The following is a 15,224-nucleotide window of genomic DNA, read 5'->3' on the forward strand; positions in this document are numbered from 1 at the left end:
TGCCAGAATTGATGGTGATGTGTCTGTGCTAAAGCTTTCTTGGGAGGCTGCAAGCTGTAATGGCCATTTCTGTTTGAAAGAGAAGGATGCTGTTAGCTGGGTTGCTTTCTCTGTGGTGAAGCTGGCTGAGCTTGGATGCAGCAGATTGTCCTCGTGCCCTTTCTGTGTCCACAGCGGGTGCTGTTCCTCAGAAGCAGTGTTGACATCTTCTGGCTGCATGCTTCTGTCAAGTGTTTGTCTCGCAGCTGATGTATCTGTCTCCTGCCTTCCTCCCTGAGATGCTGGAATGACTTTTTCCTCAGTAGACTAGAAACCTTTTCTAGACTTTGGATTTGAATATTTTGGATATTTCAGACCTCCTTGCCCGGAGTGCTCCTGACACAGAGTGTGTTTCTGTTCACCAAGCCACTTCTCAGCCCGGTGGAGCCCAGCAGCCTGGGTGTCCTCCCAAAATGAGCACTGGCTCCACTGCTGGGGATTGTCCTGGACAGGCCCTGTTGGTCCAGATGGGTGGATCTGAAGATACAGCGAGGTTAATTTCTCACATGAAATCTGCGATTCTGTGGTTTGGATCCACTGATCCAGGGGTATCCTGTTGCTTCTGCCTGTGTTGAGCAGCAGAAGGCGAGGCAGGGATTTGGAAGGAAGGTTCATTGTGGTTCTCTGACTGCATGTGGTGGAGGAGGTGTGTCTTGTTTGGTTCAGCTGGAACTGCTGCCATCAAATCTGCTTAAGTGCAAAGAGATTTTCATCTAGGCATGATATGTTTCCTGCCTGTCTGTAGGGCATCCAGCACATTTGTAAACATAATTTTACATGTGGCCTGTACAGGGCAAGGTAGAATAGAGCCTGAATTACAGACAGTAGTTGGGGAATATAATTCATGCTTGAAAGGATGCAGTCTAGAGAAGAGGTATGAGTTTTACTGGTGGGAGGATGCAGTCTAGAAAAGAGGTAAGAATTTTACTGATGGCTAATGAGAGTCAGTGAGGCTATGTGATCACCATACTGTGCAGGCTGGGGAGCAGTGGAGGCTGTAGAGACCTGCCAGGTTAGCCCACAGCTCTTGTGAGTTCAGGCTGACTTTGTCAGTTAGACCAGATTAACAGCTGCTAACTTTGTTTTCCCTGCAGCAGACGTTGCAGAGGCTGGAGGACACAAGCCATGGTTAGGGTGAGCTCTTCAAATTCCAACCCATTATACCAACTGGAAAGCATCCCACCTTTTACCTCATCTGTCCTGTGTCCAAGTAGGATTTAGGTCACAAACAAAATTAGATTACTCCGTTATCTATTTGGAAGCTTTACAGAGCTGCTTGCAGCTGGTTGCCTTTGCTAAAAGGAGATTCAGATCACACTAACAGGAGTGATGTGGTGAGGTGTCACTGTGGCTGTGCATGGCAGGATTTCTGGCTGGGCTGTGCTGCCCATAGCTCTTGAAACCAAGGTGGAACCATGTGGCTGTAGATGAGATTTTTGGTTTTCTGGAAAGCTTTATTCTTGTGCAGTGATACTTGGATGTTGACTTAGAGGATTTAGGTCAACCTAGGAAATGGGCAAGCACAGAGAATGTTTGGCATTTGGCTGACAGCATGCTGCTTCTTGAGTGCTCTGTCTGCTGGCTGGGAAGTCTTTTGACTCTGAGTTGCCACCTCTTGAGAACCTGATTACCAGAGCATTGCAGTTTCCCCTGGAAAGGTGACAAAATGAACGAATCTCTCTTAATGTACAAACTTGATGTTTGACGTGGCTGGTGTCCAGTTGAGCTCCACAGTCTCCCTATAACCTGTGAGTGTCTTCATGAATTTATTGGGGCTTAAGCTGTCCAGAGCTGCCCTGCATGGAGCTTCTCCTTGTGACACCCGGAGAGTCACAGACTTTCCAGAGAGCTGCCCCAAGAATGTGCTGGATGTTCTACTGAACTGCCAGAGCTGGATTCTTCAAAAGCCAGTGAAGGTCCAGTTGCATATCAGACTCTGCTGCTTCTTTTTTTTCTGTATAGTTCAGGGACTGTTATTACTGGGAAGGTTTTTTTCTGGCTGTCCCAAAGCCTCTCTGCTGTGTCTATTGCTCTTTTAATCTCCTCTTAGGCTTTCCCATACTCTTCTGGTGTGTGGGGTCAGGCTGTAGCTGGTGGAGTTCTTTAGGAAGTAACCTGCGAGAGTTCCTAACATTTTTGGAAAAAAAAAAAGCAAACCCAAAACTTAAACCCCAAAGGGGAATGTCCTTAACTGGCACGTTCCCTACTACTGGTGTGAATTTTCCTGTAAATATTTCTCTGTCTCTTCCTCATTTCTGTAATTGTCACTTCACATCTTTATTAATACTGATTTCTGTTACCTTTCTGCTGTGTGATACCTTCCTGTGGCAGGGAGTACTGCCTGGAAGCCTTGGAGGCAGAATTCAGAGCCAGAGGTACCAAGAATTTAATTTTTTTTTCTGTGACTAAATCTTTCCTGTTTCCTGAAAATTGCAGAATCTGAATGTAATAACTTGTATTTTCAAATCAGCACAAGTGAAATGCAACCTCCAAGGCCTCAGCAGAGACATTTCAGTGTTTGAGAGAGCCTTTGGTAACCAAACTTTCACTTTTCATACAAACATCATCAGTGCTGGAACAATGTTTCTTCTGTAATTTTTTCAGAAGCATTTTTTGAAAATGGATGAATTTTGCCTTGTATTGAACCTTCCTCTTCCCTCCAAGAGTTTACAAGTTCATTTGGCCAGTGATCTCTGCATGACAGAGATTGTGTCTGTAACAGACTTGAGTATCTCTGGCTTCAAGTAGGTCACTGCTTCAGAGAAGGTGTTGCCAGAGTCAGTGTGAGATTTTCACTGAATGTACTGCTTTAAGGTCTGGGTTTTTTTTGTTGCTGGTTATTTTTTTTTTTTAGCTTTCTAAGTTTTGGTATTCCTTAAGTGCAAATCCTCTCTGCAGAGGAGCTTTTTGCTGTCTGCAGCTTCCAAGTTAAACTTGTCTGGCAGCTTCCAGATTCCTTGGAGCTTCACTGCCCTGGTAGGACTGTTCTTTCTGTAAGGGTTTGATATCCCAGCACTCAGCTTCTGACCTTGGACCGTCTGTGTCTGGAACCAGAGTTTGGATGTTGTGTATCTCCATTCAGCTAATTCACATGAATTTTTCAAGGGTGCTGAGCACTTTGTGACCTTTCTGCCGCACTGCAGGGGCCTGGGTTCATCAGAGCTTCTGGAAACTAGTGAGCCACCCTTGGGTGTCTAAACCAAATCCAGCCTGATGTTAGGTAATAACCTGACTCCCATGGGTTCCAAGTGTTTCACAGGTGCTGAGTGATTGACCTGTGCAGTTATAAATGTTGCACAAATCTCTGCAATCCCCATCCTGTGGGTGGGAAATTGGGACATGCTATCTTTTGGAAGAGGCAGAGGTTAGACCAGAGGAGATGGGGAGTTCAACAAGGATCTCTGATCTATGATCCTCAGGTAGCTCTGTGTTACCTGTCCCACCTGGGCGTGGTTGGGAGCTGCTGTCCTGGTTCTTGTGCACACAGCCATGGTCAGAGCTGCTCATTTGGGGGCAGAATTTGGACCTTGCAGCCTTGACCCTCTCAGTGTGATGCATAACAAGACCCCTGCCCAGGGCTTGGGGTAGGCCTGTCCCCTCCATGGTGGGAAGAGCAGTGATGGGTGAGAGGATGGTGATGGTAGCAAGTCTCCTTCCAGAGCACTGAGACATGACCTGTCCTGCCCAGACAGGGACAGCAGCTGGGTACTGGGGTGCAGAGGAGCCATGGTGCCAGAGACATTGGGTTATCCAGGGTGAGACAGGCTGGAGGCTTCTGTGCCTGTCCCTGTGGGCCCTCTTGGCAACACAGCCATCCTTGGCCACTGAGCTGGGGCACAGATGTCTCACACACCAAGGCATGAACATCTTGCAGTTCCTAATTCAAGGTGCAATGGCTCATGCTTGGGCTGCCTTCTCAGGGCTGTCCTTCATGGCATGTTGGGCAAAAGAAGGTGGGATGGAGTAGTGGCAGAGATGTGTTACTTGTAAAGGTATTTCTGATAGTGTTGTCCTCACTTTTCCAGGGACATTTAAGGTGGTGTCTGGGGTAAGTCACTCAAGGGTAGTGGTTTTGAGTTGGCTACCAGATTTTTTTCTTACTGAGTTGCATGGTATGGATAGGGGTGAAGCATTCTGGGTCAGTGGGAATGAGAAAGGTAGAGCAATGAACTGGAAATTCATTGCACTTGACTTAATTCAACATGGAATCTCCATCAGTGTGGTCTTGCTGGGACATAGAGTGTCTGGACAGATGTTTCCCTTGGGTAGGAGTTTCCTCTAGAGTTCCCTTCTCATGCCTGGCTTTTGGTGAGCTGTGCTGCCTCCCCCTCATCCAGTGACATGGCTCTGTGGGTGACCTGTGGTTGGCCAGGTCTTTCCCTGGCTCCATCCTTTACTCCATCCATGCTCCTGGCAAAAGCCCAGTGTCTGTAGCCTGTGCAGGAAGAAGTTGCCCCTTTGGAGGTACATGTCATGCTCCAGAGCCTGAAGGAGAGCTGGGGGTGACCATTTTCGTTGCTTAGTCAGCTTGGTTCCAAAAGCACAGGTTTATAAACCTGAATACCAAGTCAGTGCTTTGATATACCCTGTGTAGTCTGCTGAGGAAAGCAGTTTAGGGAAGTCTGTCATCCTGGCCATGAAGAATTGGAATTTCCCCCATTCTCTACTTGCTGTGCGTGAGGTGAGGGATGGTGCTGCCTTTCTTTGAAAGCAGTTCAGGGCTTCAAACTGCAGAGGATTTGGTGTGGTTTAAGAATTTTGAGTTTATGTAAATCTTGTGGTTGTGTCCTGATGGTTCCAAGGTAGTGTTGGCTCTGGCAGGAGCAGAGCTGTCCCATAAGTGTGCAACAGATCCCAGGAACTCCTGAGCTTCAGCCCTCTTCACACATCCAGGGGACACCTCTGCTCCTGGCACAGCTGCCCAACTCACACCAAGATGTAACTGGTATGGTGCTTGTTTCAAAGCAGGGAAAGTAGGTTGAGCAGTTTCAGAGTTGGTCTCAGCTCTTGCCTTCATGCTGTTTTGTTACCAGAAGCAAAATTTTCTCCCCTTCTTTCCTTACCTTTATTTTGAGGTGCTGCATGTACCCTCAAGGACAGCTGTGTACAGGCTCTAGGAAAACTGGTTGTAAATCTTGGTGTGTGGAGACTTTCAGAGCCTTCAGGACACTGAAAAATACCTGTCTTCTCTGGAGGGCTCACAAGAAAGTGAGAGACCACAGCTGCATTCATGTTGGACTTTTCCATAAATAGCATCTGGATCTGTTGTATTCTCAGATTATTTTAAGACTGGTTTTTTATCTGGAAAATTCTGTAAGCTGTTCTATAACTCACATTTCATACTTTGTAGAGAAGGTAAGATGTCATGCCATCTCAGAGCATCCAAATTATCTGATTGATGATTCACCAGTAACTTTTTATGGGTAGGGCAAGATCCAGAATTCCATTTGACAGCCAGAAGCTGCTAAAATTTCTCCCTTTCTCCCTCCTGCCATGAGCAGTCCTTGGGATTTGAGCTTTTGATCAAAATGATCCCAAGCCACCTGTGTGTTTCCTGCATCCCAGTGTCCCAGGATGCTCTGAGCTGACTGCTGCTATCCTGCCCAGGAGGGAACTCTGGGCATTGCTGTGTCTGAGCTCATCAGTTTGTAAGGCAGGCTCTGAAAACCCATCAGATGAAACTGATTGCCATAAAAATTTTTCAAGGGAGCAGGAGATGTTTTTGCTCATATTTCTAAACTACCTGAGAGCATGGGATGCCCTCTTGGCTTTCTGTAGTTCCTTTCTTGTAGCCCCATGAATCTGATCTGCTTCCTAAGCTTTTTTTAATTTTTTTTTTTTGATCCAAGGTCAATGGGGCCATAGTTGTCCCATCCTCGCATTCTGTGTTAGGGACCTGGCTGGAGTCCTCAGGCTGAAGAGAGCCCAATATTCCAATGTTCCCCCCCTCTTCCTTGAGCAAGAGCAATAACTGCTGGCTTCTCATGCAGAACGTGATGTTTGGAAAGGAAAATGGGATGGAATGTTACGTGTAACATCTCTGAATACATGTGTGTCAATATATTTGTGTGTACACACAGGTTGGTGTGTACACCCATTTTTTGGATAAGTATCTTGTTCAATTATTATTTGCAAGTAGCAAAGTAGAACATGGCTTGTGCATTGGGCTGAGCTTGGTGCCTGTGTGTCTCTGCTGTGTTGAGCAGCTGGTGGAGCTGGGCTCTGACCCTGAGGGACTGTCAGTGTCACTGTTAATCTGAGAGGATCAGGCATGGACCACCACAGTTCATATCTGATTGGACTCCAGCTCTTTGACTCCAGATGGAAAACCACATTGCTGCAGGAAACCCCTACAAACCAGCACTTGGAGTAAACTCTGCTCATTGCTGCTCTGTGTACTTGGGATCCCACGTTTCATCAGAGCAGGACAGGCACATCCTTTATCTCTTCAGACTTCAATCACCACCTCATAGTAAAATGGCTTTTGTTTTCCCCTGGCTGTGGAAAAGTGAGTCAGCTCTTCTGCTCTGTGGGTTCAAACTGAAGGAATCAGTCATTGCTTTTATCTTCTGTACACTTTGAGGAATGGAGAATAGAGAGAAGAGTCTTTGGATTCAGAGACTGCATCGACTCCACAGGTCTTTGTCAACAACTTCTGTCCTCATTATTTGCTCAGATGAGTGACTTCCAGCATGTGCCATGGAGGACACTGGGTCTGAATGAACAGGATGCACACAGGAAAATGGGCTGTTGAACAGAGTGGTCATGGAAAGAAAGTATCTTGTGGTGGACAGGATGGAGGTGATGGGAGGTGGAGGTTGGCCTGTGGGACTGAACTAGTTTTGCTATTCTGCTTGTTTGGGGAACAGGCTTCTGAAAGGGACTTAAATTATCTGGGTTTGCTTTGTATTGTGTCTGTGAAAACTACAGACATCCTTGATATCAGATGGGTGTTCTTGCCTCATACCACCTTTCCATTTTGGGAAACTTCAGTAAAGAGAGAGCAAATCATAAAATCGTAGCATAAACTGAGTTAGAACACACAAGGATCATTGAGTCTCCTTGCCTTGCAAAAATCCCACCCTCTGCTTGGGAGTGTTGTCCAAATGTTCCTTGAGCTCTGGCAGCCTTGGGCCTGTGACCATTCCCTGGGGATCCTGTTCAGTGCCCCACCCTCTGGGATAGCCAGCCTAAATCTAAATGGCCAAGCCAGTCTGCAGTGGATTATGGCAATGCCATACAGTCTTTTCTGGTGAGCCTGTTCTAATTCCTTCCTTCCCAAGATAAGCTTGGAATAAATCCAGGTGAGCAAATGGTCCTTCATGCCTGGTGTAAGTGGTGCTTTTGCAGAGACAAGTTGGAAGTGCTTGTTCCTGAAATCTCTTGCTCCAGCAGTGTGAAGGTGGTTGGCCTCTCTGAGGAGCACAGGGGCTTTGCTATAAAGCAGCTTGTGTTCTTTTCTCTCTGATATTCTAGGTGGGCATTTCACACCAGTGATAAAGGGGAAAGGTGGTTGTCTAGGAACATTGATTTAGTTTTCTGTTAGCCTCCTTGCAGAGCTTATAGCAGACCAGCTCTTGGCTCTGAAGGGTCAGTGAGAGCACCGTGCCCCAGCAGCCATCACAGAGGAGACCAGCATGGAAAATCTCATCACAATACTGGAACCTGGGAGTCTTTACCTGCTCTGCACAAATCTTTTGTCTTAGAGAAGGGACATTTTAAATAAAAGTCAAATTTGGTCTACTTGGTCTTGTTATGACTCTTTTGGTCACCACATTGAAGTAGCTGCATCTCTAAATAAGCAGTCTCTGTCTTGCAGTCAGGTGCTTTCTGTGTCTCCCATCTGTCCTTGTCTGCCACAGAAAGAAATACATGACAGGTGCATTCTTGGCAGTGAATTTTAGGTTATTTCCTGCTGTGATGCAGCCCAAAGTTTGTGGGATATTGTTCAGTTTAAATCCCAAAAGAGGAGCTGGAATTTACCAGACTTGAGTTGTAATTTTTTGTCCTAGAGGTTTAGAAAAACCCTTCTTTAGAGTATTTGAAACTAAACCTTTTCTTATAGTTGAATTAGCAGTGCTCACTATCTGCCCCTCTCAGGTGGCTCCCACAAGGAGCTGAGCAGAGCTCAGCCCTGGTACCTTTGCTGGCCATTGGTCCATGGCTGCAGTGGTCAGTGGTGCAAGGTTGTTCTCCACACAGTGTTTAGCAGAAGCCCATCTCACTCAATCTCCTCCAACTGCTCTGAGATAACAAGTCCTCATGTTGAAAAAAATTTCTAGAGCTGGACAGTTTGAGGGACTCTGAGATCCAGAATACAATTTTTCTTCTTAGAGAAGTCTCTAGTGGAGAGTGGTGATAACTCTTGTCAATTGTAGGGCTCTGGAGGGAATAAGTAAGGATGTAGCTGTTCAGTTCATTCAGACTTATTTGGGAGAGGGGATCTGATGAATGGCAAGCCCAGCTGGGAGATACCACCAGTCCTAGATTGGTGGATTCAGGATGGAAGCTTGTTTTTTAATGTTTTTAAGGGAAAAAGAGTTGTTAGTAAGATCTACCTTAGCACAGGAAAAGCAGAGCAGGGATGATCCATGTGCCTCAAGGGAAGCAGCATGTCACTAACATACAGATACTTGGCTAATAAGTTAATAATGCATGTTTCTAATTGTAGTAATAATACAGTTGGAAATAATAATTCTCATTGCTGTAAGAAAACAACTTGTTTATGTCTTAATATGTTAAAATAGGTTCAAATCATCGGGTGCTGCTTTGCCCCCAAGGAGGGGAGGTTGCTTAGGTGGAAACTGAAGGAAAAAGGTCTGGCTGTGATTTGTGCCTCTGAGTGCTCAGTGGACAGTGTGACTAGCTGAGTATTGTGTTGTACGTTATTGTGTCATGTGATAACAGCACCATGTTTTCCTGTCATTTCCACAACTTTTCCTGGCTGAAGTGACACACAAGCAACCCTGGGTAGTAATCACATTGTCCCGTTCAGTTTCAAAAGGAGAGAAGCGGACCTCATCCAGAAACTTTCCAGCAGGCTACAGTAAGCTTTCCTGTCTGTTAGCCATTGTCAAATCTTCTCCATCCTGCAAAAATGGCATCTCTTAAAGTAATGAAATTGTCTCAGAAATAGTGTCATTCCATCGGGTGATTGCTGTGTAATAATGATTTTGCAAACTATTTATGGTCTGTATTGAGGTTATTTTGTTGGTTCTTATGGCTGTGCTCGTGTCTCTGTTTGCTGTTCTCAGGGAGCTGCCCGTGACCCAGGAGAGGAAATAAAAGAATCAGCATTCTCAGAAGCGTTGTTTAAATTAATTAGCTCAGAGTTTGCAGTATTATCCTGAAGTTCTTGACTCCAGTTTAAGCCTTGAAATCCCAGCAGTGGTGGGTTCAGTGAATGTGCTGCAGTCTGGCTCATGGCCAAGTCAAAATGAGTTTGAGATCAATGTGCTCAGTTAAATTCACCACGATGGGTGGGGAGGTTTCCTCTATGTAAGGGCAGGGTTAATCCAAATCCATTGTAACTCAGTATTTTACCAGAGGAGCTTAATGCAAAATATTAACATTTTAAAAGCCTCAGACAAGCCCATTGAAGCCAGAGAGATTCTTAGCAGCCTTTAGCACGTGCTGGGCTGAGACATGTGGGTTGTGGAAGGGCTGTGCCATCTTCTGCTTTTCATTATCTTTATTTTAATATTTTGGAGGAGCATAAAAAGCCAGTGCGCTCCCAGGGAGAATTTCAGCCTCTTGGTCATAAGGAAAGGGAGCAAATGTGCTTTGCTCTTGTCTGGGTAGGTCACAGGTGCAAAACTATTTCCTTCCTTTGTCACATTTTCTGTATCTTCTTCATGTTTAGGAGTCTGTTCTTGAATATAATGAAGCCTCAGGACAGCTTACATGGATCAGAGCAAACCCACATTAGTTCTGCCCTTCTTGCAAGGATGATGTTTATTCATGAAAAGCAAAAATTTCTTCTTTTGAGAATCCAAAATATTTGTGACAGCATCAACATTTCCACCCCTCTAGGAAAAGTAACAGAACATTTCTTCTGGAGACTTTTTCTAGTGAAATTCAAACTAGGATTAATACAGTATTAGCATTGGCCTGCAGGAAACAGTTTTAGAAATGACACAGACCTTGAGATAGAAGAGACAAAGCTCTCTAAAACCTCTCCAGGTTTCCTTGGTAGGAATGTGTCAGCCACAGTTCTAAAGCATGTTTGTAGTCTGAAGTTGCACAGCATCATTTGAACCCTGCAGTTTGCCTGGAAGCTTTTTTTTAGGATTTACATTTTAGCTTTGGCTGATGGACCGCAAATCATTTTTAAAAATATCAATGCTGATATTTTTTACCAAACCTATGGAGAAGTAGAATATATTCTCATTAACCCTAGGGAAAATAAGAGCTTTAATGAGAGACTTCTGAGCACAATCCAGCACCAGGCAGGCTTAGGAAGCACAGCTGGTTCGCTTGGATCTTTCTGCTTCTGCAGATTTTATTCATGTCAGCTGTACCATTGAATATATCAACTTTTGGGCTTCTTTGACTCCTGCAGAGCTCTCAGCAAAGTGAAACAGAGGAGATAGGCAGCTACCAAATTCATCTTTTTGGCCTTGCTACATGTCTGTGGACTTTCAATTTTGCTTAAAATACCCACCAACTTTTCTCTACTTCTTTCAACAGTCCTTCTTTTTCATGCCAAGGAAATGCTTGTTTTTAAAAGTTGTGGCCTCCCTGTAGTTGATTGTTAACAGCAGGGCTCGGGGAACTTTCACATCCTGTCTGGGAGCTTCTCAAGGTCTCTGTGGGTTCCCCAGGAGATTTTGGGGTCCTCTGGCCATCCCAGACCTTCCCAGGCATGTCCAGCTGTGCAGCTTGTGGCGAGCAGCCTCGTGGCCGTGCCCGGCCCGGCGGTGCCTGGCGCCAGCGCCCGCCCGCCTCCTGCCAAGCTGGACACAGCTCTGACAAAGGACAACTGTTTGCAGGAGTTGTTGTCTTGCTTGGTGCTCCTAATCCCTGGAATAACTGCTGTGACAAGCACAGTAACCATCTGCAGTGGGACTGACACATTGGTGCCTTTCAAGTGCAAGGATCGCAGCCACCTCCTCAGCCCCTTTTTTCTTTGCTTTTCAAAAATTCTCAAAAGCAAGATTGGGAGTTGGAAGCTCAAGCCCTGGATGAGTTTTCAGGAGCTGTAGTCACTCTAATTTGCTTTTGGACATGCTGTTTTTAACTAGAAGAGTATCTAGCCCACTTCAGCTATTTATATTGTTTTTTTAAATCATATATGAAGCTCCACAAATCTGTCTTGTACATCCTAGGCATTTGGAGAATATGTGTCCAATTTTGCCCAGCTTTCCCAGCCTTAGAGAGAAGGTTGGATTGCGTAGCTTAATAACAAAATAATAAGAGAAGGCACATGTCTGCTGATTTGTGCAAACTCTGCATTAATCCCAGGGACTGGGCACTAACTGCTTTTTACCTTCACTAGATCCTGGGCTGTGTGGTTGTCCTGCTATTCTCTGCTGTAGTATCCAGAGCACCAGGACGTAGTGCAGGGTTTAGGCAGACTTTTTTGCATTTGGAGTCATGTCCACCCCATGGATTTATATCCTCATACATCTGCAGCAGCACAAACATACAGATAGGTGTCCTGCACTCATAATTTACATTAAAAAATTCCCAATTTAGATCAATGCAGAGAGTTTGTGTATTTTTGACATGGGAATCTCTTGGGATTTTGATTTACTCTGAAAAATTCCTGATACAAAGCATAGTTTTTTTGACATTAAAAACAATTATTGCATTTCAGTTATGACTCTTGAGGTGGGCCATGCTGCTTAAAGGAAAACTGCCCTCCTTGCATGTGACAAATCAGCTAAATGAGCAAAACCTCTATTCAAATATCTGTCACTCTGTCAAACTGGTGATTTGGTTATTTGACCATTTCCCTGGGTATTTGAGAAGAGCTAAGCTGTGGTTGCGAGACAAGGCAGATGGCATCATAAATACATAATGGAAATGGAGCCAAGCTCCAGGACAGCAGGGTTTGGGTAATGGTAATGGTCTGTCTCAATCCAAACCCCTGGAGAGTTGCAGAGCCCTCTGTGCAGCCCTGGGGAGGAGGGGATATCCCCCAGCTCCCACCTTCCTCGAGGCACCATCCTGCAGCTGCGGAACAATGGCCCAGATCTGCTTTCACACCACAGCTGGGGACACACAGGCTGCTTGTGTGACAGGGAATAATGAATTCCAATTCGCTTTCTCTTCTGCCATGGGGTCAGAAAAGCTAACTTTCCTAGTCTGAAAAACAGGGGGAAGAGAGGAGAAGGGTTTAATTGCTTATTTGAATAAATGACCTCAAGGTTTAAATTTTTTAACTCCATGAGAACTTTGATACAAACTGTTATTTTCAAGCAAGAGCTGAAAAAGGAGCTCAGTCAGTGGAAACTCAACATTTCATCTCTCTGCTGTTTTTCTTCTGCTTTTTTGAAGAGGATTTAGCTCTCAAAGATCATGCTCCTTCATGCCCACCAGCTGGCAGGAGGTGAGGCAGGAAATGCCCATTTGTCTGTGCTTTCTTGGCATGGTGCTTCTCACCTCCCTTCCTCCCTCAAAAAAAGAACTATTTTTATGGCACTGACTAAACAGGAAGGTGGAGCAGTTAGACAGAAACCAGTTCCCAACAGAAGCTGTCTGTGAGACACTTGGCTCATGCGGAGGTCGTGTTTCTTTTCTTTTTTTTTTTTCATTTCTTTTTTCCTCTGTTCTTTACATTTTGTCATTTTGCTGCCTTTTTTTTTCCATCATTCCTTGCTTTTTAGTAAGCAATTTCTGTGGAGAACCTCACTGAATGCAGGGTTTGTTATGCACAGAAGCTCTGAGATGGCATCTGTCCCACCTGTGCTGTGTTGTAACATTGTCAGGTGGTTTCCCAAATCATTCCTAAGCTCAGTGTAGGGACCAGCAGATTGAAATCTTGACCTGGGCAGGTTAGAGAGCAGGAAATACCATGGCAGACACAGCCTAGTAGTGGGGAGAGGAGCTGCTTCCAAATGCTTTCATCAGACAGGTCAAGGGTTCAGGACATGCAGCTGCTCCAGTGCAGCAGCACTAAGCCAGAGTGCAGCAGAGGAAGCCATTTAAACTGTAGCTGCTCCAGTCAGTTGGCCTTTTGCCCTCTCAAAACCTGGGATCCCAATAAATCCCTGTCATGGTTGGGTCCCCAGCTGGGTGGTGTTTGCAGCTGCTGGTGAGCAACATGGGATTTATCAGTGTGGAATCAGCCGTGACCTGTTTATTCCTCGGCTGATAAGCTCCATCAGCTCCATGTGTTTGGTCAAATCCTCCATGTGTGTTCTGCTCATTGGGCCAGACCCTGGACAGGCAATTAGGGGGCTGGATCAGATATCACTGAGTTTGATAGATCTCTCCTGTACACAGGGTGGTCACAAGTACTTGTGTGCTTTAAAATCTGGGTGAGATCAGTGTGCCCTGCAGTGGGAACTGTCTGCATTGCTCTTCATGCATCTTGAAAGTGAAAAATGTGGGCTTTTGGCTTACTTTAGGACTCAGGAAGTGTGAATCAGCTAATTAACTAATGAAAAACTGAAATTTTGCATGGCATTTTAAGATGAAAAGTGTTGCAAATACTTGTGCATTTCCTGCTGTTTCAGAGATGGCATTGCTGCATGTGAATGAGCCATTGGGGGCACCTTTGAACTTTTCTGTTCACAAATTTTGGACATTCATCTGCTCCTTACCTGGGCAAATCCTGGTGGCTTCAGCAGGGGCAGGGTTTAGCTGAGAAAGTTAATTTCTTGTTGATGACACACCTAAACAGGCAGATTTTGTTTTCGTATGTCACAAAGAACTTGTCTTGGTTTTTATAAATGATTGGCGCTTTATTTGGTTTTGGATAAATTAAATTATTAAATGTGTTGAATTTTGGGGGTTTTGGGTTATTTTCTCTTTTAATTGCAATTCTCCATTAAGGGCAAACTTTTCCTAAAGTCTCACTGGTTCAGCCAGAAGGGTATTGCCTGTGTTGATAGAATCCCAGCTGGAAGGGAGGCAGCTGCTGGGATGTGGTGGTGTAGAGCAGCAGGAGCTTTGGGGAGATGGGGCTGGGAATGCTCTTCAGGCTCTTGGTGCTGCATGTTACCAGATCTCACTCACAGCCTGATGTATTTTGTGCAAAGTAGAAAGAACTGTGTAAATGAGTGCTTAGAATGACTCTATGAGACATATTGAATTTTATGCTGCAGCTGGAGAAATTTATCCTTAATTGAAGCTGTGGGCAAGTGTATGTCATTTTTGATTTAACATTTTCCCTCACCCCTCCACCCCCACCCCAACCAAAATCCTTCGTGGAGTCAGATTGTTGCTGTAGCTTTGTGAATCCCTCTCTTCTAATGTTTAATCAAGTGCTGAAAAGAGACATTTAAAGACTATTTAAAATGTGGAAAAATTGCTTCCCAATATTTTTGACAGAGAGAGACTGAGAACACACAGCATTGAATCATCAGGAAAATTGAAGATTTCCCCTGAGCAACATTGGGATTTTACAGCAGAGGACTTGAAAGACCTTGGAGAAATTGGACGAGGCGCTTATGGTTCTGTCAACAAAATGGTCCACAAACCAAGTGGGCAAATTATGGCAGTTAAAGTAGGTGATGCCCATCCTTACATTTGTACTTCAGTCCGTTGGGATGCAGTGTGATGGAGAATTAAGGTTCTTCCATCTAGCACCCATCTACTGCTCTGTTCTATTTATTTCTGGTGTAAAGGCTGCTGTTTGCTGAAAATACAGTGTATAATGGGCATGTTTTCAGGTGATTTGTGAAGTTCTCATAATTGCTGTGCCCTTTTCAAAATGTCTGTCAGGAGCCTGCTGTTCTGAGGGGATCACACGTCTCTGGAGACTGATGATGGGGCATGGGCCTTTCACCTCTGGGTCACTGGTTCAGGTACAGCCTAGGCTGGTGGTAGGCACAATTTGACATCTCATAGCTTCTTGGTGTCTTTTGTGAAATAAGGTAATGGCTTAAAATTAGCTGTTTATGTCTCCATGTGCCATGGTGTGGCCTTGCCAGGAGGAGCTGGAATGGAGTGGATGTTTTCTAGGGAATGTTGTGCTCCTGCTGGTGTATGGTGGAGTGTCTACTTTGTGCTTACCA

The 15,224-nt window shown here is 45.0% G+C and overlaps 1 protein-coding gene across 2 annotated transcripts in view; it reads left to right on the forward strand.

Annotated features, from left to right (window-relative positions):
* Nucleotides 1-15,224, forward strand: part of MAP2K4 (mitogen-activated protein kinase kinase 4) — a 67,072-nt gene that overhangs the window by 28,150 nt on the left and 23,698 nt on the right. For both annotated transcript variants that reach the window (XM_056506080.1, XM_056506079.1), the window contains exon 3: nucleotides 14,539-14,713. In XM_056506080.1, the coding sequence (XP_056362055.1) occupies nucleotides 14,539-14,713 (175 nt within the window). The remainder of the gene's footprint in view (nucleotides 1-14,538; nucleotides 14,714-15,224) is intronic.

The sequence above is a fragment of the Oenanthe melanoleuca genome, chromosome 18, assembly GCF_029582105.1.
Source record: "Oenanthe melanoleuca isolate GR-GAL-2019-014 chromosome 18, OMel1.0, whole genome shotgun sequence".
NCBI lineage: Eukaryota > Metazoa > Chordata > Aves > Passeriformes > Muscicapidae > Oenanthe > Oenanthe melanoleuca.